This window comes from Trematomus bernacchii, unplaced genomic scaffold (genome assembly GCF_902827165.1).
Source record: "Trematomus bernacchii unplaced genomic scaffold, fTreBer1.1, whole genome shotgun sequence".
In the NCBI taxonomy this organism is placed as follows: domain Eukaryota; kingdom Metazoa; phylum Chordata; class Actinopteri; order Perciformes; family Nototheniidae; genus Trematomus; species Trematomus bernacchii.
Genome location: NW_022987313.1, coordinates 9,163,530 through 9,187,444, shown reverse-complemented (window position 1 = coordinate 9,187,444; position 23,915 = coordinate 9,163,530). Strand labels below are relative to the sequence as shown.

At 43.9% G+C, this 23,915-nt stretch overlaps 1 protein-coding gene across 1 annotated transcript in view; it reads right to left on the bottom strand.

Moving 5' to 3' along the window:
- The window catches only part of esrrb (estrogen-related receptor beta), a 38,489-nt gene that overhangs the window by 305 nt on the left and 14,269 nt on the right, over positions 1-23,915 (bottom strand). The window contains exons 3-6 of the mRNA XM_034124209.1: positions 18,401-18,517; positions 12,437-12,547; positions 11,780-11,941; positions 3,110-3,379 (exon numbers count right to left, since the gene is read on the bottom strand). Of these exons, the coding sequence (XP_033980100.1) occupies positions 3,110-3,379; positions 11,780-11,941; positions 12,437-12,547; positions 18,401-18,517 (660 nt within the window). The remainder of the gene's footprint in view (positions 1-3,109; positions 3,380-11,779; positions 11,942-12,436; positions 12,548-18,400; positions 18,518-23,915) is intronic.

Sequence of the window (23,915 nt, the reverse complement as noted above, 5' to 3'; positions counted from 1 at the left end):
GATGGAAGTTTTTGAAATTTGACAAGAGGAGAAAAGTAACTTGTAGTGTTGTTTGCACTTGGAGACACTGGTAATATAACAAGAATGATAGTAAATGGATTTTTCTAAAAATTAAATCTCATGATTGATCTTTACTGCTCTGTCCGAAGCAGTAAGGTAGGGAACACATTATCAGTATAACTCACACCGTGACAAGATAAAGAATAGATCATAAAAAAGAATTTAACAACATCTGCTTTATTTCTTTATTTAGTCTTGGGAGGACTGGGTGGGATATTCATACGGCCCTTGACCAGCGAGACTGAAAATCAATGTTATCCTGCAGTAACAATGGCATGAATAGCACCCAATCTGTTCTGAGCGAGTACACATTAAACACCTCACTGTTCCAAAGGACAGATTGTTTACGGACAAAAAACAACAAGGAAAAGAAAGGGGCTCCATTAGAGAATTGGACGCTATAAACAAGCGTGAGATGAATGCAACAATTCCTTTCAATTCATTTCCTTTCCTTTCCCTCAAAGGAGTTTCGGACCATCAGAGTAGAGGGAAAACAAATACTAATGGGTTTGTTTCACAGCTAGATGCAAGAACAAAACCAGCCATCTAAATATAGCACTGAAGAAATTGCAAATATTTGTTTCCCTGTAGATGCTTCTTAATGATTTGTCTATATTATGTCTAGCTTCTACTGAACAAAGACTGTGCCTCTGATATTTCGACAGGCCCAGAACCCCCTCACCTCGAGGCCAGTTTTAGAGCGGTCTACAGTTTCAGTCTGGCTTCTCTCCGGTGTTCTTTGCTCCTATAACGTTTCGCTACACTGCCACCGTTCTTTGACTGATCCTACTGTACATCATGTTACAGCTCTCCTCTCATTCTCGCCTTTGTCTTTCTATCTCGCAGCCTCTCTCAGGGACAGTCAGGGGTCGCACTTTCTCTCACTGGTTAACCGGTGTCTGGCACTCCGGTGGCGGCATGTCATTGGCTGCCTGACTCGTCTCACCTTGGCGGTGCATATTTTACCACACGGGACAATAAAAAGGCAAAACAGATTTCAGACTTCGCCCCAAATTCATTGACTGGAACAACTGTATTCCCAAGACCTTGAGACATTTCTCACCCTGACGGTTTTCAAATCCACAGTGGTAAAATGAAGTAGGTCGTTTTGTAAAGTGAATGCGGGAGGGGAGGGGAGGGGAGGGTGGGGGGAAGAGGGGGAGGCTGGAAGAACAAAAGGCAAAAAGAAAAAAAAAAAAAATCTCCGATGAGGATGTGGTGTGACATAATTATCTCTTGTTCCTGTCACAGAGGCTGGATTCACAACCTAACAAGCTGCATTTTTTACAAATCAAACTCCTATTTTCCACACGCACAAACACGTTTAAGCAATAAACCTGATTTGAACCTATTATAATTGAATGTTTTGCAGCGAGGGGGAAATAAAAAGGAGAAAATAAAAAGTGATGGAGACATCTCAACAGATGGGCAGGAAAGGAGGGCAGGAGACATGCAGCCTGGAAGCCTTGGAGGAGAGGCAGACTTTAAAAAAAACAACTTTGAAGAAACAATTTCCTCGCAATCCATCAGTGAGCCCACGTCGATCCGATTGATAAACTGCTAATTACAAAATCAATCGCTATGAATTTTCACAGCTGTCAGAGCAGGGGGGCTCCCGGGAGAGCGATCTTCCAGAGACCTTGTTCTAACATTCGGGACACCCTCCTCCTCCTCCTCGACCCCCATCTCTCCTCTGTCCCACACCCCACCTCCCCACTAAAGCTCTGTTGTCTGAAAGCAAAGGCTCACCATCAGCATTTTCATTTTTCAGCCCCGGACAAAACAAGGGGAAGCGGCCCAGTGACCCAGCGTGCATTGATCAGAGCGGGACAGGTCCTGCCTCCTCAAAAGGAGCCTGTCAATAGCGCTGTGCCGTCCTCACATTCGAACAAACGAGACCCATCACTGCCTGATACTCATTCCATTCGACTGAACACATTTTATTGACAGCCCCTGTGCTCCTAATGAAATGCTAAATGTATCTCCCGTGGCTGCTGTGCCCTGCAGCTACTGTTATGGAGATAGAAAAAGAGAGGGGCGAGGGAGTGCTCGAGAAATACCACAACACGGAAGGTGTTCAATTAAAAAAAAAAAATCCCTTCTCCATTCCTCTTTCCCGTACAATGCCCTTATCTGCTCTCCATCTCTCCATCTCACGCTCTAAACTAAAGGTTACCCTGAAAAACTCCTGAAAAACTAAGAAATGTCATTTCTGAATCTGTGTCAGACAATACTTTAGCGTTCCTGGATATTACACTGAGTGACTCAAAGGTCCAGTCAGGAAAAATGTCAATGCATGTGGCTAGATGTTATTAAGTTATTATTAGATATTGACCGACCCCTTTTCGGACGTGTAATGAGCTAAAGCTTTGTTGTTTATTGATATCAGACAATGATACTACAGATTATTCAATTATTAATTAAATGTTTCGTTTTGTTATTGCATTCATTTGTATAGTACTGTATCATGTCTGTATCACCTTTTGTTTCATTTGTATTTTCTTTGGTTTTACACGCTCGAAAAAAATAAAATAAACTAAACTAAACTAAACTTAATTATACTGTTATTTCAGAGTAAGCGTTTTCATTTAGTTATTTGCATTTATCTTTATTTTCAGATAAAGAAAATCTACAAAATGTTAATCTTCCCCAGTTTTGTGTTATATTCAACCTAAGGCAATAATGCTTTTGCAATGTCATTTAAAACAATTAAGCAGGAATAATAAGATATTTTTAAAACAAAAATGATGTTAATCCTCTAAAAGTAATTTTAAATCATGAATGTTATACATTATAAACACATTTATTTATATAGAGCATATGGCTGTAAGATGATTTCATATTTTAAAACAATTATTTTGTTATTATGATTTACTATCATGCTTTGAAATACTTTGTTATAATGCAAGTGCTTTATAAATTAAATTTAACAAATAATACCTCTTTTTATTAAGATCACCCACTCATTTTGGTAATGCTTGTTTCAAACGTAGTTTTAATTCAAAGAACAATCCTAAGTGGGTGTGTGAGCGCGCAGAAGGCCCCTCACCTGAGTTGGCGAGAGCGATTGCCTTGAGGGTGACAAACTCCTCCTTCTCCACTTTGAGCTTCTTGTATTTGCGCACGAGCTGCAGGATGGAGACGTAGAGGTCGAGCAGCCCCGTCAGCCGCGAGTGCTCCTCGTCCATGATGTAGTCCTCCGCGTACACCAGCTCGTCCTCGTACGGCAGCGAGCGGAACACGATGCTGAGGATGAGGATCTCCATCCAGGCGCTCTGCAGCAAACTCATCTGGTCTCCCAGAGAGAGGGAGGAGAAGCCTGGAGGGACAGAGAAGGAAACTGTATGAGGGACAGGAGGACATCATGGGAAATACAAGTCCTTTTCATAGGAGAGTTGGAAGAAAGTTTAAGTATTTCAAAGTAAAAGTTGACACTTGATCAGTAAACCAAACACGACTTGTCAAGCCCTGGTAGCTTGGAGTACATGCCGAGGCACATGTTAGCGAGCGGTGTTTAATTTTAAATGCACGGTGGAAGGTCCTCTTTGAAGCCGGTGTCGGAGCACTTGAGAGGGCTTTACTGTAAGTGAGGACAGTAAATCGGTGCAAAGGTCCAGGAGACACAAAGCCAGGTGGTTACCCCTTGTATCCTGTCACACCTCTGTTGGTGTGTGGGGGATTAGCACTGAGACACATTCTCATTGGAGGGGTTGAGGACATGACATGCACTGTGTCGCAGGAGGAGGTGTCGAGGGGGGACAGACACACAAACTTGTGTCAACGAGGAAAACAAAACTGACACATGTGCACCCGCGGATCATGACACCCATACGTATGCACATAAATCCATACACGTAGAAGTACACACACATACCCAGAGCACAGGGGTCACATGGTTCAAGCCCGGCCTGAAGACCTGCTTTAAACCCAGAGCCTCATTCTCCAACGGCAGCTGGATGAGCTGAAATTGGCTCGGCCGCATCAAACCACTGTCATTTCCCCTTCAACACCTCTACATATGCTCAGAATAGAACATTAAATACAACGGCTAGATCCCCGAAAGATGAGCTGTGAGAAACTCAAACAAATTAAAACGGGTGAAGGCAGAAAGAGAAAGGAAGAGAGAGTGAGGAGCAGATAGCCAGATAACCATCTCATCCCTTTTTCCTTCGTACTTCCCTTCAGCTGTCAATAAACCCTGCGCTCTCTCCCCTCCATCTCCCATCTCCCCTCCTCCTGCACCTCCTGCCTGCAGGCGGCTCATTCTGACAGCGTATTAGGCTCTTCAGCTCCGCCCCTGATTAATATGATTGCTTTTACAAGTTGCTGTTGCCACGCTACCTGCCACAGTGTGATTAAGAGGCGATAGATTACAGTATTGACCAGGGCTTCACCGCACCTATTCCCCAAGTTTTCTCTTAAATATAAATTATCTCACTGGGGGTGCAGCCACCAGCCTGATGTTTATCTGCTGCTGCCAGGACACACACACACACACACACATGTGCAGGGGGAGAAGAACAAGAGGCATGATGAGGAAGCGTGAGAGAAAAAGAAACCGGACGGGAAGAGAGAAAGAGACAGGCGGAGAGAAAAGAAGAGCCAGGGAGAGTAGTACCTGAGTGTTCAATTTCCCTTATCGTGGTGATGACCACTGCAGGGGAAGAGCTGGAGGATACATTAATTAACAGATTGTGATCAGAATGTGAGGGCCTTCACATTTTGAAGGGGAATCAATAGTCAGTAGAATAGAGTGCTAACAGAAAGGTGCTGCTGCCCGGCCGCTCTGGTCAGAGGTCTGAAGAGCCCAAATTAGACCCAACAAAGCAAACTGCCGAAAGCACTCAAAACACTCGGCTATTATCGTCGGAGGCAATAAGCCATATTTTGTGAAGCCCTGTGCCATTACACGTATCCGGTCTGCCTCTTAAAATCTTTTGTTGTGTTATTTTCCTTGTCTGCATACGTGGCCATTAAGTTGTACAGACGGTGGACTGGCCGGAGGGAGATTGTCATGCAAGCGTGGACGTGGTCTTGATTGCCGCATCAGGTTGGCATCACAATCACAGGCGAGGCTTTGTCTAGCCTTTTAATGCCAAGGAGGGCTGAAGCGGAACTAAAGCGCTGCTCCCAATGTGACAGCCCGCGTGAAGGCCTTGTTCAGGGTTTGTCGGAGAGGCTTTAGAGTTGTTCTGATACAGCAGACACCTCTCAGCCATATGCACACATGCAGCCCAGCAGCCTGCAATTACCTTTGACGCTAAAAGTCCTTGAATTTAATCCAGTGTTGTGAGATGGAGAGGTGGTGTTTTTCCCCCTGCTCCATCCCCTCTCTTCAGAGCCTAAATTATCGCTCCAAATGGGATCTCGTGTCGTTGCCTCGTCTTTTTCCACTCAATTTAATCGAGTAATGAAGTGACTTCCCGACTCCGCAGGTCACACGGCGCTCCGGCCGCCGCACTCTGAAGGTGGCCCGGTTAAGTGCCGTCGGAGTGGGTGATTTCCTCTAATGAAATATCAATATTTACATCTTCATTTCCAGCCCACTGCCTTGGCGGGGTTTGACCAAACATGACACAATATTGACCAAATCAGAGAGGCCTGTCTGCGCGCTTGAAGGGCCTTTTCCACTCCACTGCTGAGTGCTCCAGCAGATTTCTGTCTGGAAATCTTTATGGCAGGTATACAGAGATAATGACCATGCAGCGCTTTTCTTTGTTCACTTTGACTTAAGCACCCTGCTCATATAGCGATCATATGCGTCAAATGGATTTTCACTTTCAAAATGGTTAGATGTGACATATTTTATCCTGCATGGCCACGGCTGGAATTCAGTTCAATCTACAAAAATGGGACAAATATAAATGTAGTTGGCAAAAGAAACTACACTGCAAAGCAGCCCAAATGACCACTAACTCCATCAATCATAGCTCAAAGGCTGAAACAAGACCAACAACAGAAGCCAAAACCATCACCTCTCCCTTTATCTCCCCAAAAGCACTCGGCTGTGGGCAGGAGGGGGCAGCCCCAACCCGCAGACGGCTGCTTGAAAACCACCTCGCAGAGATTAATCTGAGCACCGTTTCATCTGCCAGAGCACAGGACGGTCCAAAATGAAATGCTGTAGATTTCTGTTGAGCTGGAGTTCATATTCTATTAATTTATTATTGTTTCCCTCTCCCCGAGGGCCATTAGCGCGGGTAATAAAAAGAGATGTAATTACGAGGCACGGTGGCCCCCTCCAGCTGCAGCCCCCTCGTAACTCACCCTTAAATTAGACAACAGAGCAGACAGAGGGAGGGAGAGAAAAGGAAGAACAAAAATGGTGAGAGAGGGAGAGAAATGGAGGATAAAAGAGAGGAGAGGATATGGTCCAGAGAGGAGGGAGATAAGGGAGAGGGAAAGAAAGCAGCAGCAGCAGGCGGCGAAAAGGACCGGGGCATGAGAGGGAGAGGAAGAGGGAGATAGAAAGGGAGTCATTCTGAGCCGGACAGCAGCTGATCTATCATGGCGAGCTATCAGAAGGACAAGCAGGCCCTGAAGACTTCTGCCCAGCGGCAAGCTCACCTCAGCCAAGTCAAGTGCTCTCTGGGCTCCAGTCGGAGTCAAACTGCCCCTAACAGGGCCCCAGAGGTCGAGCACGTTTTTTTTTTTTTAAACCTCAAAACTCTGAGCTGAATGATCATGCTGCCATAAGCTTATTCGATATAAAAAGTGTTTAAACAAAAAAAAAGAGGACAAAGAGAAAATGTATGCACCTTTTGATTGTTATAGATGTGATGTGGCAGAGTGACACACTAAGGTGTACGATGTGTCACCAATGCAGGATTGAGGGGCAATTTTGAGCAGCTTTATAATGATGTGTGTGTGCAGGCTGGTGTGAGGATCTGTGTGTTTGTGTGTGTGACTGCCGACCATGATTCTTCTTGAATTTACATGACAGCGTCAGGAGAACCCAATCAATAGCAGCTTGGTAGTAAATTGCTGTGCTTGACATAAATAATTTGACCTGCAGTCCAGCCACATGTACAACACAAACAGCTCAGTTTGCTGCGAGCTTCCCTGGACACTGATTTGATGACTCAAAGGCTGTTTTTATACAGAAGAGATCATGTCGATGCATACTAAAAAAAGAAGTGGATGACTGAACATGTGTCTTGTCTTTTTTTCTTAGCAGCTCCAGCCCTGACTTTCAGGAGCGTCCGCTATCTGCCTTCTTTCAGAGTGATAACCAGCCCATTATCCCATGGTAAGTAGCTGGGGAATGGGCGATTTGACCAGTAGCCTGTGAACGTTATGAGGTTGAAGAACGTTAAATACAGTAATCCCCTTGTTTTAATCTTCACCCCATGACCTGCTGACCCTAACAGAGAGGTCCTTAGCCCTCCCTAGGGTCCCACTGCCCAACACTGACGTTACATATCTCTGTTAAGCCCCAAAGACCAGGACGAATCAGGCTTTAATCATTGCTATAATTACACATAATTTATCTCCTCCGCCGTCAAGCAACATTGCTTAATGAGGGATGGCGCTCTGCAGACAATCACTTAAAGGCACCAGTAAAGAAGATTTCATACAAAGCGTTATGTAGAACCTTTTACCTACAGTTCTACAGTTTCAGATTTGACGCGGATTCAACTTGGTGACATTGTGAACAGTGCACACACATCATTGGGATGCTGGATGTACCTGCTCATGTGTCACAGTAGCTAAACAAATCCCTCCCCCACCCTGCCTGGCAGATGTCCCTTTCCTGGCCCTGCAGACTCCTGACTGCCTGTCTGCCTCCAATACGCCCCCATCTCAATCTCCCCGCAGCTTTTCCGCCTTCCTCCCGCTCTCCTGCCGGGGTTCAGGCCTCAGCATCCACCTGATTGCTCAATCTATCTTTATCTCTTGTGTTGAAGCCTACGTCAGAGGGTAAATTGAATATACTAAGAGCTGTCTGTTGGTGTCTATATTTAATAAAGTGCACTGATGAGGTGCTGATTTATTGCCGGGCAGTATTCACACTCTATTACAAGGAGATTACGCAGCTTGAGTGGGATCAGGCTGGCAACACAGTAAGTAGATTTCACAATTTAATGGCAAAGAGAAAACAGGAGCCCACAGGGGGCTGGAGTAGGGTGGGCTGATGGGTGGGTGGGTGATTACGGTGGAGGGTTGAGCTGACACAAACACGACAACATACAAGAGGCGCGATCCCTTTTTAACATCGCTGCCTCCATGCTAACAACTAACCCGCCAGGCGGCTGTCTGTCAAATCAGAGCTGATGAGCTGGAATCCAATAAAGCCCAGATGATGAATATTCCCAAAACACCAGTAATGAAAAGAACAATGCCAACAAGACAATTCCATTAGATTAATCTGGTCTGAATCTAATACCGAAAAACACACGACGAAGATGTTTATTATTTTAAAAGTAGCATTCAAGAGAATCGAATGAATGTTAAGCCTTTAAAGGCTGTTTTAATATTTTACATTTTAGGGGTACATGCCAGTGCAAAAATGTTTTTTTATTGTGTATGAGCAAAGCAGCAGCAGAAAGTCAATGTTTGCTTGGCCCTTCCGAGAATTCCCCACTCAAAACACTCCGGCCTGGGAAGCACCAAACAACCAGTACCTGTTGTATAAGCAGAATGCAGGGCCGTTTTTACATATAAACACATGACATTCCCACTGCGGGTGGGAAGCAATGTGGGGTGGCATGAGGGGTCAAGCTGGTATTCCGTCACTCCTGAAGAAGGCAACAATGTCAAGGTGATAAACAGGTCCATGTGTACTGAAGCTGTCGGTATACATCCCTAAACCTCGGGTACGGAGTGAAATGGCGCTTTACGGTATGGAAGGGGGCCAGAGTGGTGGACGGTGGACCGCTATGTGTGTCAAAGGTTGTTAGCACCTTAGGAGCAACAAGCCATCTGTCAGCATCCCCCTAACACTGCTCCTAATGACCCTACCCCCCCCCAGGCAACAGCCGTGTTAGACTCTGCTTCATGCGGCTATTTGGAGCAGTGACACTAGTGTCCAAAAGCTCCGCAGTGATTATCAATTAATCAAAGGCAGATTCAGAATGAGGGCAAGGCTGCAGTCTGGCACTGGCAGACCTGTGAAAAGACTCTAGATATGTGACACCAGCCTTTCAATATCTCCCTTATTGAACTGAGATAACAAGTCCACCTGATCGGATTGATTGTTTCATCTGAAATCGTAGACTAAAAACCTGTAAAACCTGAAAGCACGTCATGTATGCCAATGGACCTTTCATGGTGTGCTAAATAGAGCAGGGATGACATTGGACCCCGTCAGGCAAAGATACCATCTACACTAATGATGGCGCTTTGATATCCTCCGATTGCCCTCCAATTAAAATTCAATAGGCCCACTCTACTCCACATTATGCCACTTTTCAAACGACTTTTCAAATGTTAGCCTGAGAATAGAAGGAATTAAAAATCAATCGAGAGAAGGTAAGTGCCAATTTTCGCGACATTTAAATTGTTACATTTGGACTTTAGTTATTGGCCCATCTGTCAATGGCCTAATCAATGTGGTCTACTTCATAATGAACTGTTAATCTTTTTAATTCCATTGCCTTAGGCTGCAAAAATCTATCAGAATGCAATCAGCACTTTCTTCCCCTCTTGTTCCTTTCTTGTCCCGGAGCAGAGGGAGGGAGAGATGTGGTAGGAGCCGAGCATGGTAGGCTGCCCTGGGGTGCCGTTGTTGCGTGGAGTGTTAGTGCATGGAGTCTCGCTCAACCAGTGAACCGTCTCTGATCAGGTTCAGCCATGTACAACTCAATTATGCAGCCATTTCATGGCCAGAGGACACCCACTGTCCTAATGCAGACACCACCAGAGGGACGGACACAGGGCGAGCACTCGGCTAAAGTCTTTATTTAGTCAAAATAGATATATATTTTATTATCTAAAAATATGTTTGATTTTTCAATAAAAGATAATAAATATATCTGAAAAAAACGACAACATAGCAATTCATTTGGCTGTATGTATTTCTACAGAGGCAGATAATCTACTTAAAGTCTCCCATCTCCCAGGTGCTGCACGCCCTGTCCCAGGTACCCGCTCAGACACTGAGGATTACTGCGTCAGGTTTTGGGTTAAATGATCATTATTGACGCAGTTGGACTGACAAATCCTCTGAAACAATCTGTGCGGCAAATCCCATTACCATTCAGAATCTATCCTCTGTACAATATGTGCTGGTGTAATCTGATTAGCAGAGCTTCAACACTATGACTCAAAGATCCCAGATAGACTGCCCTCATACAGTATGCACTTTAAAACCTGAGTGAAAGTACTTATTGTATTTGTATTATTATGAAGTACAAGTGGAGGCTATATTAAGTACACCTTGGCCTCAAATGACCTGTGAAAAATGTAGCATTTTTTCCACAGTAAAATACAAAAGACCCTCTCAATGTGTGTCTTACTGAGTGAAGCCACCATGCTGCAGTATCTGGACTCCTCAGCCAGCACAGGAATGTTGATGTTTTCTGTGCTTGTCTATGACGTTGGTGTAAGTTTTTGGTCACGACGATGAGTGTGTTATCGGGTCAGTTGTGATCCAGTCCTGCCTAAGCTCCTTGTTAAACTCTCAGTGTGCTGACCATGCAGGGCCGTCGGGAGTGATCCAAACAGTTTAGAAGCGTAAGGGGCCGGGGCTGAGGCCATGGGCTGGCAGCATATCCATCTCTAATCTCCTTACTATCAGATGTGTACCTGATTAATACCCCTCCTTCTGAGAAGATCTCTAATACCTTTTCAGTACAAAATGAACCTGCCTGAGGTCAGCTGGAGTCCACTTCACATCACTGAAAATAAATGAACCGTCTTAATCTATGAATTGGGATTTAAATGTATCTGCTGAATTAACTGATATGATTCAATCCACACACTTTGATGTGTGTGTGAGGCAGACCGTGTGTGTGTCAGTGCTGTAGTGATGTCGCACATGTCCTGCATGCTGACAGCTCCGTGCCTGTCCAAGTTATGCTGATGAGAAGAAGAGGTTATGGAGGTGCCGCTGAGGGACACATTCATTTAGTTTGTTACCCCTCCATGCCTACAGCGCTGTAATGTTATAGAGTTATGGGGGTCAAGCTCAAGATCAAGGAGAATCTGCCTCGGTTGCAAAAAAAAAAATAGAGCGGCTAAACTATGTGTTCTCTGTCAAAATCAGAGGAAAACTCTCGAAGGAAGCAAAATCTCTGCTGACGTGAGGTGCTGTATCCTTAATTCAACAGCCTCTTATAACCTAACACCTCGTCTATCAGAATGTCTATGGGGCAAGGAAGAAACATGATTATGCCCATCAATAATTCAATGCGTGTGTGCTTGCACTCGTGTGCATTCGTGTGTGTGTGTGCGTGTGTGCGATATGATGTCTTGTTTGGTTGGGCAGGTCCCCAACTTTGTTATAAATCTCCCTGGTGATTACAACATGCATTGGCACTGGGTGTGTGTGTGTCCCCCCCCTCACCGTTCAAAGCAGTGGTTTTAGATGCACTCTATTGATTTGTTTCTTGCGCAGCTTTGTCCGTTTTGCAGCCGCTCCGTCCTCCACACACCCCGAGGCTGTGTGAGCTGCTGCCATTAATTACCTCCGTGTGTGGGTAAACATGTTTATTCATACAGAGAGAGTTAAAAGTGGGAAAATAAGATAAAAAGGAAGCAGAAATCATTTGTTTTATACCTGGGATGTGCTTGGCCCAGCCGATGATGACCACCAGCTCGCGGTCAGCCAGGTCGCACAGCGTGGTCAGAGCCTTGATGTCGCTCTCCGGCATGGTGGGGTCAGGCATGGCATAGATCTTCTCTGGCTCCGCCACCAACAGGTGAGACACTATCTTTGTGACTGAGGATAGAGGAGGGGGGGGGGGGGGGGATGTCAAAGCAAAGCAGAAGTCAAAGGTTGGATCACTGTAAAGCTCAGCGAGGCATGACGATGCACTGCCCTGATAAACATCTGTGAAAATGTAACAGGCAGTCGAATGGCGGTCTCACTTCCACAGATTCTTTCTCTGTCCCATTATGCAAACTAATGGATGGAGCTTGAATGTGAAAAGTTAAATTAAGGCACTGAAAGCTCTTATCCCGACAGAATGCATGTGAGTGGATGAAAATGTATATGTGAAAATGTAAGAGTCCTCTGGCACTCTGTTCTTAAATATCATCTACTCAGAGATTAATCAAAATACAGAACAGAAAGATACTTGGCCTATTTTTATGACCAATGATTCCTTAATTGCCCGAACATGGCAGAAACAGAAACTTGAAACTGGGCTAGAATATCAGATTTACATGCAGGTGCAGGACAGAGACAATGGGAAAGTGATGGATCAGTACTCACGAGGCTTTTTGGTGGGAGGGGGCAGCGTCAAGCCCAGGTAGGGGTTGTTTTCTGCGTCCAACCTCCGCTTGTACTTCTGTCTTCCCCCGCGCACGCGGTCCAGACGAACCCCTTGGGTCAGAAAGAACAAAAGGAACATGAGATTAAGAGAGTGTCGTTTTTCCACAATGCATTTTAAGGGAATTAAAATACATGATAATCAAATAGGTCAAAAATGGGTAATACATGCATTGGCTAAATCCATGTTTTACAACAAAGAACAAAAGTGTAGGGTGATGATCAGAGATGACACCCTAACATATTCTGTATTAGATCATGTGTTAAAGTGGTACTGTAAAAGGACTGCATAGTGGCATAAGTGCGTGTGTCTGCCTGGGTGAGCTTGCACTCCAGTGTGTGTGTGTGTGTGTGTCGGTGTGTGTGTGAATGTGAATGTGTCAGAGGCACGGCTGCCTTCCCATATGTGGTCCATGCCTGGCTAGTCTACTGTGACACAGCTGAGCCCAGAGCAGGTCTAAACATATGAATATTTAACGCAGGGTCAATGATCTCACAGACTGGCCCTCTAATTATTTAGCTTTTGGGGTGAGGCAGACTGCATACTAATTAGCTGCCAGCTAACATGCTCGCGTGGGTGTGTGAGCTCAGGTGTGCGCTCTTTGGTATCCAGAAAAAGAAACTTAAACCAGCCTACAAGCAAAGACACGGTCCCGCACACACTGTACAAAACATCCGCTGTCATACTGCAGATAAATAACTAGGTATTGCTTTCCCATAAAAGACCCTTATTTCACCCCTCTTTCACTGGAGTAGCACTGAGGCCTTATCAACCCCAGCCACACCTAGGGGGCCAGGTTGCACACTGATACTGTAAATGTCAAGCCGGCCTCATCATAACATAAGTTATTTATTATCTCATTATTTGATAAGAATGTTTCCATTTGGATGTCTTTTCTATTCTATTAATTTTCAACATAGTTAAAATATTTCATCTATGCTGTTGTATTTATTTGATACCACCGGGCAGGTATTTGGTTATTTAATGCGAGTGCATGCAAACATTTATATCCTGCATCCCTATATTTGGAGCAGCGTGTCACCGCAGACTAAATATCCCTGATATCTTAATCCTGTCAAGAGGGAGAATCCCTTCAATTTACGTTGTGTGCATAATGTAACCAACCCCCAAACAAATGTAATACTAAAGGGTGGATGAGAGAAGGCTCAATGAAATGCTTGCGGTGGAGGAGGAGTTAATTTGTCAGTCGCCCGCGTCCTCTGAGCGAACAACACCCGCAGCCAGAGCACTTCCTTGATGATTTCATCACTTTATAACAGGGAGGACGGTGTCAAACCTGGGCATTGTGTGGCCCCTGCAAATGAGCCTAATACAATTTGCCCATCAGCAAGTGCTCTTGGAGGGGATGAGTTTGGATGTGTCCCATGCACGGTGATTGGAGGTCGGGTGGAAAATCAGATAATGCAAGATAGAAGGTGGCCTTCATTTAACAAAGAGGAATTCAATGGTGGATTTATGCAAAATATCTTCTTGATTTTTTCCGCTTATCTTTTGTGGCCATAGCCTCCTCACACTCACATTGAATGCATGGTGAGGGGTCCAGTAAACGGTAATATCATGCGACTGTAGAATAGAGATTTCTTCTACTTATATAAATTATTTGATTCCCTAGAAACACAAATCTGATTAGAATTGTCTTTCAATTTCCTGACACTGACAACCCACTAACCTAATTACCCCAATTCCCAACAGAGCCTCTTACTTCCCAGCAAGCACCAGGGAATCATCTGCTGGCAACTACCTGCGCTTTACACACACACACACTCGTACACATTTTCCTTTTTATGTGTAACATATAAAGAACGTTTGTGTTTTTTCTGTGAAGGTGTCTTGAGAAAAGTCTTCAAAGACCCTCTACTTGCAGCTCAAATTGTTCAGATTTTCTAGTTTCTACAGTTTCTTCCGGCTCCACCAATGAGCTGCTAGTTGGCTGCTTTCTGCTCTCCATGATCCTCTCTGCCGGTTGAGTCATGTGGCTGTGTAAAGCCAGCCATGGAGGTAGATGGGTGCCTCTTTTAATTAGAACAGTCCTGGCCATAATTAACAGATGCTGACAGGAATTAAAGCTCGGCAATAACCTGTCTCATTTTACTGTCCAACAGGGCCAGCCAGATACAGTCCGAGAGGAAGACAGAGTGATTAAAAGCAGCTAGACGGATTCATTCACTGTGGTCGGGACTTTATTGGGGCCTTTGTGAGGGTCATATGTCCCTTTGGTGGCACCAGCAGCTTCAGTCTCTGACCGCTCTGTTGTGTTCCCTCCAAAGTAAACAGTAGGAGCGTTATAAATGTGTGAAAAGAGTTGAGCACTGCCTCATCCAGAGACATCTCACTGTTTTATGGCCCACCACAGTGCAGTGAGGGTAGCAGCGGGTGATCTCGGGTATCATCTCTTCAAAGCAGGGTGCAGGGTGCAGGGGGAGAGGGCTTTTGGCCGAGGCGGCTGGCATTTGTGCACGGATTAGCGCAGGCCTCCGGGGTGGGGGCTGAGGCCAGCTGACCTGGGGCTCTTCTTTCTCTCCAAAAACAATAATAATCCCCTTCTGAGTACACTCCTACAAAAGGGCCTGTCTTCACTCACTTTGCATGGCAGGCCGTGCTAGGGGCCCTTATTTTGAGTCCCTCACCTGTTCTGGGTGTCTCTCCCTGGGGAAAGTGTCAGGATGTCTGGGATGGTTGGCAATGCCAAGGGGGGCTTAGGCGGACCCTATTTTAGCTGGGAAAATCAGAAGGCCACATGGTAAGGCATGGTGAACCTTGCCTTTCAAGGAAGCCGCCGCGCTAAACTGCCGTCAGCACTATTTCAAAGGACCCCTGTTGCCAGCTTTGCATGCTTGTAAGTGTGTTGCAGCATTTTTAATCACGAGTGGTGATGAGCAAGGGTAGCGGAAAAATTGTCACGCATTGCCCTCCTCCCCTTCTGCTGACCCCGGGGGCTGCCATACTGACACCCCTTGTCACAGAGTCCATTTACAGGTTAGCTTCAATATCCCCAGTGAGCTGACATCCCTGCTCGCTCTGCTAATTGAAAACACGAAATGGTACTTAAACTACATTTTAGATTAATCTGAATTACAGCATTGAAAACAAATTGAATACAAATGTTTTTGGTGAGCTTTCTCCTCCGCGTTTTTTCCGCTGTTGCTTACTTTAGTATATGCCAATAATACATCTTGGACGCAGACTGCATTTGTCTTACTAGTCTTCAACACGTGGGGACATTTACGTGTCTTGTATTTCAGGCACGATACATGTGAGGTGGTTTGTGTGTATGTTCTGTATGTTGCTATGACGGGGCTATTGTGGGATGTGGTTGTCCTTTGCGTGCCAGTCTGCTGAACAATGAGAGGTGTATAGTATATCAGCAGAGCCACACTTTGGTCCTTTGTTCGGCCAATGTTCACGACCGTCCTCTTACAGTGAGACAGGATACTTCTACTTTAAAGCTTAGTGCTGTCACACAGTGAGGACTATGTAACAAGTACTATTGTCTTGGCTCAACGCTGCAGATACAAATATATAGAACTTCACAGAATTATTTTTTCTGCACTTGTGTGTATGTGTGGAGGGATCTGTCAGTTTAAAGGATGGAGAAAGGAAGTCAGTGAAGAGAGCAACTGCCACTGAATGATGTCAATGTAATCTCTCAATAGCATCTCGTCTTCTCTCTCGCTCTAAGCTCTGATCCGTTTCCATTGATCAGAGGAAAAACCTGTTGCCACTGACATTTGATTATTCTATTGACCACTTCCTCCTTCATACAGTCAAGGGAAAGTACAGCGACACAGGGTTTAAGCAGCTCTCCTGTAATCGGACTTCTGATCGTCAAAGACCATTTTCCCAACACCTATCACCACACTTTGAGATATGACTGCTTCAGCTTATACGCTTGTGCGGTAGATATTAAAGGACTTTTACTACTGAGAATATAAACAGAAGTATTTAACTTTCTCAGAAGACTTCTAGTATTCTTACTTATCCAGAGACAGTGATGGATTTAAACGTCTGTTCTCATTGGGTGGCAGCAGTGTACTTTGTTGGAGCTGTAAAGTTATAATTAGTAGATTTTCCATTGAGACACAATGTGACCTTTCTGCAGTAATGAAAGTAAGTGGCAACCTCAGTCACATGAGCGGTGACCATCTCCAAACCCCGGGCCTGAGCACGGCGTTGAGCTGGTGGCTTCATAGAGCTTACAGTGGACAGAGACCCTGTGCCTCTTTCCATTTCGTCTTGGTGACGCTTTTAAGTGCCTGGCCTCAAGGCAGAGCTATCGTGGAAAAAAAAAAAATGCACCCCACATCTCTCTGTTAATCATGATAGATGTGTTGTTTTTGTGATAATATTTTGAAGGAAAACGTTTTTTTATGGCTTTTTATTTGACTATCTATGACGATAACACCTGAGCAAGACTTCAATCAGCCTGTGATAATAGTTGCCGTGTGGTGATGACATCCACTGTTTAAAAGATGAGGGTCATTCTTATTCTGGGAATGTGCTGAATACACAGAAGTGTGCAGCATTAGAAGCTCGGGCTTAGCCGAAGTCTGCATATTTGAGTTTTACACTCTTTTTACTCCGACTTGACACTGGTCATTCATTTATAGCCACGGCTACATATTTTTGTAGTCTCTTATTCTCCAAGATGATATATTGGCATACATTTTTCATCAGATAGTAATGCGATTACTCTGTCTTTCTGGCACTGAGGCTTTATCTGGCTGCATGCAGTCCAGGGGATTCTGTTACTGTGTGGAGATCCATACGGGCTACGACTCTGGCTTCAGGTGGCGACCGGATATATATGCATCTATAAATCCTGCTCTCCGATGAATAATGGGATGAATAATGGTGTGATATATATACACTGCACAGAGTCTGACAGAGGACTTAAAAGTGGAAGTTTGCACAGAGTTTCATTTATCAGAGCGACTATCTGGCAGTATTTATACCACTGTATAAACATGAGGGACAGTCGTACTTAAGTGCTACCTGACCCGCACTCATCAGCACTCGAGGAAAACATGTTTCCTTACAGAGCCCCTGAGCTACTCCCAGAGGAGGCTTGAATAAATATAACACCGCCACTTCACCCCGAGCCACATATCTTTCATTATTCATTTGTCTGGCTCTTTTGGACCAACAAGTGAGGACGAGAAAGAGAGAGGCAGGTGAGAATGCATCAGCTAATGCAAGGGGGAGATCGGATAGGTGCCTCCCCAAGGAAGAGCAACCAAGTGCTGGGGTCTCAGGGGGATCACTCAGGGCCACAGAGGGGGGTGTGTGTGGGGAAAACCCAGCCAGACAAATCCATCGGAAGCATGTTTAATCGTCACTGAATTCCCTGCTGGCGTGACTTTAAAAAGCCATCCGCAGGAAGAGAGCTGAGATGTTCGAAAAACATTTAGTGGATCAATAAGCCGGGGAGAGCTGAGGCTGTGCCCAGTGTGTGCTCAGGGACCCGGCCAGAGCCTTCCCAGGCGGAATACTGTTACATTTCTATTACTCAGACGGCAGGATCAACCTATTCAGCATATTTCTGTCCCCGGCTCAACTGCACATTATTTACTGCTGTGTAGGTAGGGGGAGGACAGGGGGAGGCTGGGGAACTGTTGTCCAAGCCTGACTGTTGTATGCAGCTCTCGCTCTGGGCTTGTAGATGAGAAATACTGTGGGACTCATTGCTGAAGCATTCTGGGACTTCATTAAACACGTACCATGAGAGCTAATATGTGATAATGTAATGTTCCACTAGCAGCTCCTTTATCAGATCAATGGTGGTTTCTTTATTTGCATGAATCTTATGTAAACATTATAAACTAAAACAGCTGGAGTGTGTGTATTTGTGGGTGTAAGAATAATAAAAATGCTCTTACTCTTCTTACCTTCTTTGAGCATCCCCACTTTGAGGCATTTCATGAAGCGACAAGCCTGACATGACTTGCGTCTCCGTTTTGTGATCTCACACTCATTTGTGGCAGGACAGCTGTATTCTATGTTACCTGAGGAGAAGGAGGAGAAGACCATGTTAACACAAACACAATCAGGGTTTAAACAGGGCCTATGAATTCTAATTTTTAACTTAATGATTGTGAATATGAGGTGAGCAGTAATGTACACAAATGTCGTGGTTGTTTTATAACAAGACAAAATAATAGTTTTTTATGTTTTCTGAAATGTTATATGCTCATCTGAATACAGATCTGGGAAACAAACGTGAACATTGGATGAAGCCTGGTTCAAAGTCATTGATTTTGTTGATATATTAGAGTTAAAGTACATTTTATAAGGGTCATTTTGACTCAATTATTTAAAAAAACAGTAAATCGATTTTCAACATGTTTTTAGGAATATATATTACATAAATTAGGCTATGAATGACATTATAATATAGATAAGAATGGAACTGGAATGTTTGGTCTATGTTAGTGCTATTGAAGTGGAGATTTCTGGCTCTGATAATTAGAAAAAAAGAAACTTAAAAGACATGCATTGTAAAATGCCAAACATTTTGCAAGACACTTTAGAAAAATACGGTTGAGATGCAAATAGAAGATATGATCAGGAATATTCAACAGTTGATTACTTACACAAAGGCAAACACAATTTTTTAATTACAAGTTCTCTGAAATGTTATGTTTAAATATGCAAATGAGGCATGATCTAATGTTAACTTAATTCATAAAAAAATGAAGTGTGTAATTTTGATTTTTTTTCTCCACTATAATGGAAGCAAAATAGCCTCACAAAATGGACCAGTGTATAAAAAGTGTAGTGTGTCTCACCTAAAGAGAACCTAATGGTAAACAGGTTGCTGCTACTGATGTAATAAACACCAGTGTGCACTCTATGCTCTACAATAAATCATCTTTTGCCAACCAGGCATGGGCACTTGTTACCATATGGATTCCTATAGGATCAGTTTCTGTGGTGCAGGTGGCTCAGGTGTTCTCCTGTGAGGGCAGAGCCTTGCAGCACTGAGAGTCCCGGCAGCAGGAGGAGCTGGAGTAAGAGGTAAAGGGGGGATGTGGGGGTGGAGGTAAAGCTACAACAGTCCTTTAGGACCCATCAGTAGACGCCACCCAGGTCCAACACTAAATTGGCCTCATTAATTCTGTGCGTGTCCCCTCCGGGCCCCGGGCCGTGTCCCCCGCGCTCAGAGGGGCCTGCCACCGCCTCAATAGCAGGCAAGAGAGCCAGACACGCTGCCCCTGACCACTTTACATAATACTCCAGCAGACCCAAACCTGTTGTTACCACTGTTGCCATTGTTGACTATTTACATAGTGTACAGGCAAGAGGCCTTATGCATTATTCAACTGCAGCGTCTGATTCCAGGACGGAGCAATGAAAAAGAGTTTCACTGCTGCACAATAAAAGAGCCGGCTTTGCTCTACTCTAGCATTAGCGATAGGAAGGGCAGCATATGTGAGGCAATGCCTCCGCTTCCGTCTGATTCCCTACATTTTACTGTATTCAGGGGTTTTCAATAAAGGGTTTCAATATAATGGTTGCCTCAGCCTAGGAATTTGAATTATCCTCGTTTTGAATGGGCTTTCAGCTTTAAAGCGTTTGACATTGGGATTTTTCTAAACTTTTCTTTTAACCTGGGGTTTATGTCTTTGTCAGTATAGTAAAAAAAATGGTTGAGTAAAAATCTAATTTAATTATCATGATAACCTTTCTTATCCACTAAAATACATGCCAGTAACAATGTCAGCAAACACTTTCAGTTAAAAGTAGTAAATATACTCATGTTGTACAGCAACGCTTTTACAGATGAAGCTTTTTTAAATTGGGCAGGGGCCGTTCAGGATTGCAGCTGCTCTCAGCTCTGACCCTCACTCTGTATTTTCTGTACAGAGTAACAGAAAGCTGTGTAATATTCCACAGGCGTTCCTCCACTAGCCCCTCCAACATCCTTTGACAACTTATGCAATTATGTTAACATTATTGGACAGATCAAGTGGAGGGTCCCAAGATGTTATAAATAATTAGAAATTCCTCCTTATATCTGGGTTAGAAATCATTATGCTAATTCTCCTCATCTCTTTGGGATTGGGGTAAATAAAGGTGTGAGGGAAGGCGGCTGATGAGCTCTGATTGTCTTTCCTCTGTCTGTTTTCTCTGTTGTCATAGCAGACCCAGACCATCATAATTCTATCCATTTCCCATATGCTGGGAGGAGGCAATCAGTGCCACCCTGCGCTGGAATCAACTCTTGGAGGTCTTTTTAGTCTGCGTTCCCATTATACACTAACCAATCAGCAATTTGCAGGGGCTAAATGCATAAAAGAAACATTTTGATTGCAAATCTGAAAAATCTTTACTTCTCACTTCGCTGTGTCGCAGGTTTGCTTTCACCGCCTAACCCGGCACAGTTAACCCCGAGTGTCCCTGAGGACTCTTTGTTTATGGGGGTATTTCTCTCCCTCTCCCTCTCCCCTCCCCACCCAGTCTCAGGGGTCCCAGGGACACGTGCTGAAACCACACCTGGCGGTTAACTAAGAGTTAGCCCTTTATTATCTCACACTCCAGAAACAAAAACAAACACACGCTCACACACTGCTGTGCTACCGTGTCCACCTGTCCTGTAAAGTCCTCCGTGCGTCAGATGCTCTGTGAGAGGGGGCTTCTCGTAGCTCGATGCAGAGCGAAGGCTGGATTAACTCATTTCTCATCCCTACGTTGGGTTTATATTTAGGAGAGGTTTCAGTATCAGTATTTGAAGTCCCATTTCAAAACCAGCCTGACGTCTTTTAGCTGAGCTAAATTACAATAAGCTCCGACCCCTTTGGGAATACTTATTTAATTTCATAGTGATATAAAGTCAAATGTTTATATTCAAATGGATAGGGCATTCTTTATAGATCAGAACTTGTTAAGAATATATTTGATTTAAGAAATGATAATCTCTCATGCTGGTAAATGTTTGTTTTTATCAGTAATGTTTGTAACCAGAGGGGTAAGCCTTTGAATTCAAATTCATTATGCTAAAATATTCATTTACACTATTTGTAAAATATACCTATAATTTAGGGTTTAGATTGTGTCTTGATTATAACTGACATAATAACAAATGCAAATATAGATATTTATGTTCAAGCATTTAACTTTGACTTCCAACATAATTGGCATTATTACTGTAAGATAGACATTATTGTGTCTTTCTTGTTTTTGTGTCGATTAATGTTTCTTTTTTCATAGCAATCTTTAGTTTGTTGACCAAAATGTTCCACTCAAGGAATGATTCAACCTTTTTTACCTGAATACAACTGAACCGATGAATGTAACATAAAGGTTACAGGATTGACCAGAATGACTGAATATGAACAGTAGTTAAACAAAGTGTCTGATTCAGTTGGGAATTTGTGTTTTCAGTAGTTTAAAAAAAATCAAATGCTTTGCAATAACCTTGTCAGTCAGACATGATGTCAGGAAATCGTGGCTTTAGAGTAAAAACATGGCCAGTTTCACTTTCAGAAATGAAGCATACTGGCGGGAACCCCTTTAACCCCGGGGCCATGCTCTGGTTTATCTGTCTTTAGAGAGGTTATGGTATGGTTACCAATAACATTACAGAGTGAAGGGAGAAGAAAAGATTTCCCCCCCTTCTTCTCTTGATAAGTATCTGTCTCAATCTATTTTATGGCTTTTCAGGACCCATGCCAGGGCACAGAGGGGAAAGTCAGGTCTTGTAAGTAAATTACAGTAAAATGGCAGGTATTTCTCATCAAAATCTAAACTGACTTTTACAGGCTTACTGTCAAGGTCTATTACTTCATATAAAAAGGGGGCCACTGAGTTCAGTCGGTTTTCAAGCAATTTTACACTTGGGTTCAAAATGGGAAGAAAACAGGGTTCAATAAGAGATTTATGTTTTTGATTGGTGGGGCACGTGGGGTTCAGAAATGGCGGGATGATTAGGGAGCAATGAGAACAGCCGTATTTCTGGGATGGATGGAGATTTAGGTTGACATTAATTTGGGCCTGGCCTTGACTAATGTAACTATCTGCACGTAAGAGTTCAAGGGGCTTTTCACTGGATGAATAGGTGACAGAAGATGGATTCTTCTTCCGCTCTTGTAAGGAAAAGTAAAAGGCATAAGCTAAAGAAGTTAAGCTGGAGCAAGAAATTGAGCAAGAATAGTAAGCTACTCGGTGTATAAATGCCTTTGTAAATAAATATTTTAAACAACTAAAATGAAAGAGTATATACACAGAAACTGTCATGTACATGGTTAACGTTAACTTAGCTTGTTGTTTGCCCTAAGTGCTATAGAACAATGTGATAAAGGGCTGGAAAAGACAGCTCCTTTGTTTTGCTCTCATTAGAGAGGGCCGTCTCACACTCCACCCTCGACTGCCTCGTTATTCCTTTAATTAATCAGTTCTCATCAACGGCACCCTATCATTCTTTCAAGGGCTCTACAGTACATCTCGCTTTTTACCGCCTCCATTTTCCTCCGGCAGTCCTGCATGTGTTTCTTTTATCATTTCAGAAAGGCTTACTCCTCCCCCAAAAAGTCCCTGCGTCCTCCTGCCTCCTCTGCCTGGGACCCCTGTCTGATTATTATGCCATTAAGCCTCTCCTCCTCTCCTCTGAAAGAGCAGCAGGGTCCCTCTCCAATCTAAAGAAGTCCTGGTTTTTTTTCCCCCTCCTTTCCCTGAAATTACCCGGCGACGCGTGCCTGAGTTTCTAATTGGCATGCCCGTCCCTGGAGACGGCCCCCTCCCTTCTTCCTAATGAAAAGCCTCGGCCTTAATTACACTTTCCAAACGCTGATTGTTATTGACAAAACTCCTGTGGCTCGGACAAACGACGGCAGATTAGCTCCATTACAGGCAGCCCTCCAAGAAGAGAAAGAGAGGGATTTCAAATCGACAATGCAAAGTGAGCGGGGAAAAAAGAGGAGCTTTCAATTTTTGTCCGTGTACCTTCCTCTTAATTGTTTGGGCCGTTGCTCCACTTAAGACGTCTCTTTCTTCCCCGATGCCTTTTTCTGTTCCATTGTGTTGCCGTCTATGTACTTTTAGTGAGGGGACAAAAGCCTAGTTATGTTACTTGAGAAAAAATGTTCATCTTTTGTCAATAGACAGGATTGCTGATGGCAGCATGGGTAAACATGAGGATTTGGCCTAATGCTTTTGTTTGCCTGCTAAAGGTACATAGACTGTCTAAAGCTGATAGGGCTGTAAGGTCCAAAATCAACAACCAGACAGGCAGCTGGATTCTCATAGTGCCGGCAATCGTTTTATTGTTGAAGATGAACAGAAAGCCATAGATATACCATGTCCTTTAGTTTAGAGATCAGACTATTCCACTCTTAATCATTTAATTTCACCAGACTCCAACCGTTTGGCTCATTTTACCTATTTCTTCCACTATATCTGTTGCTC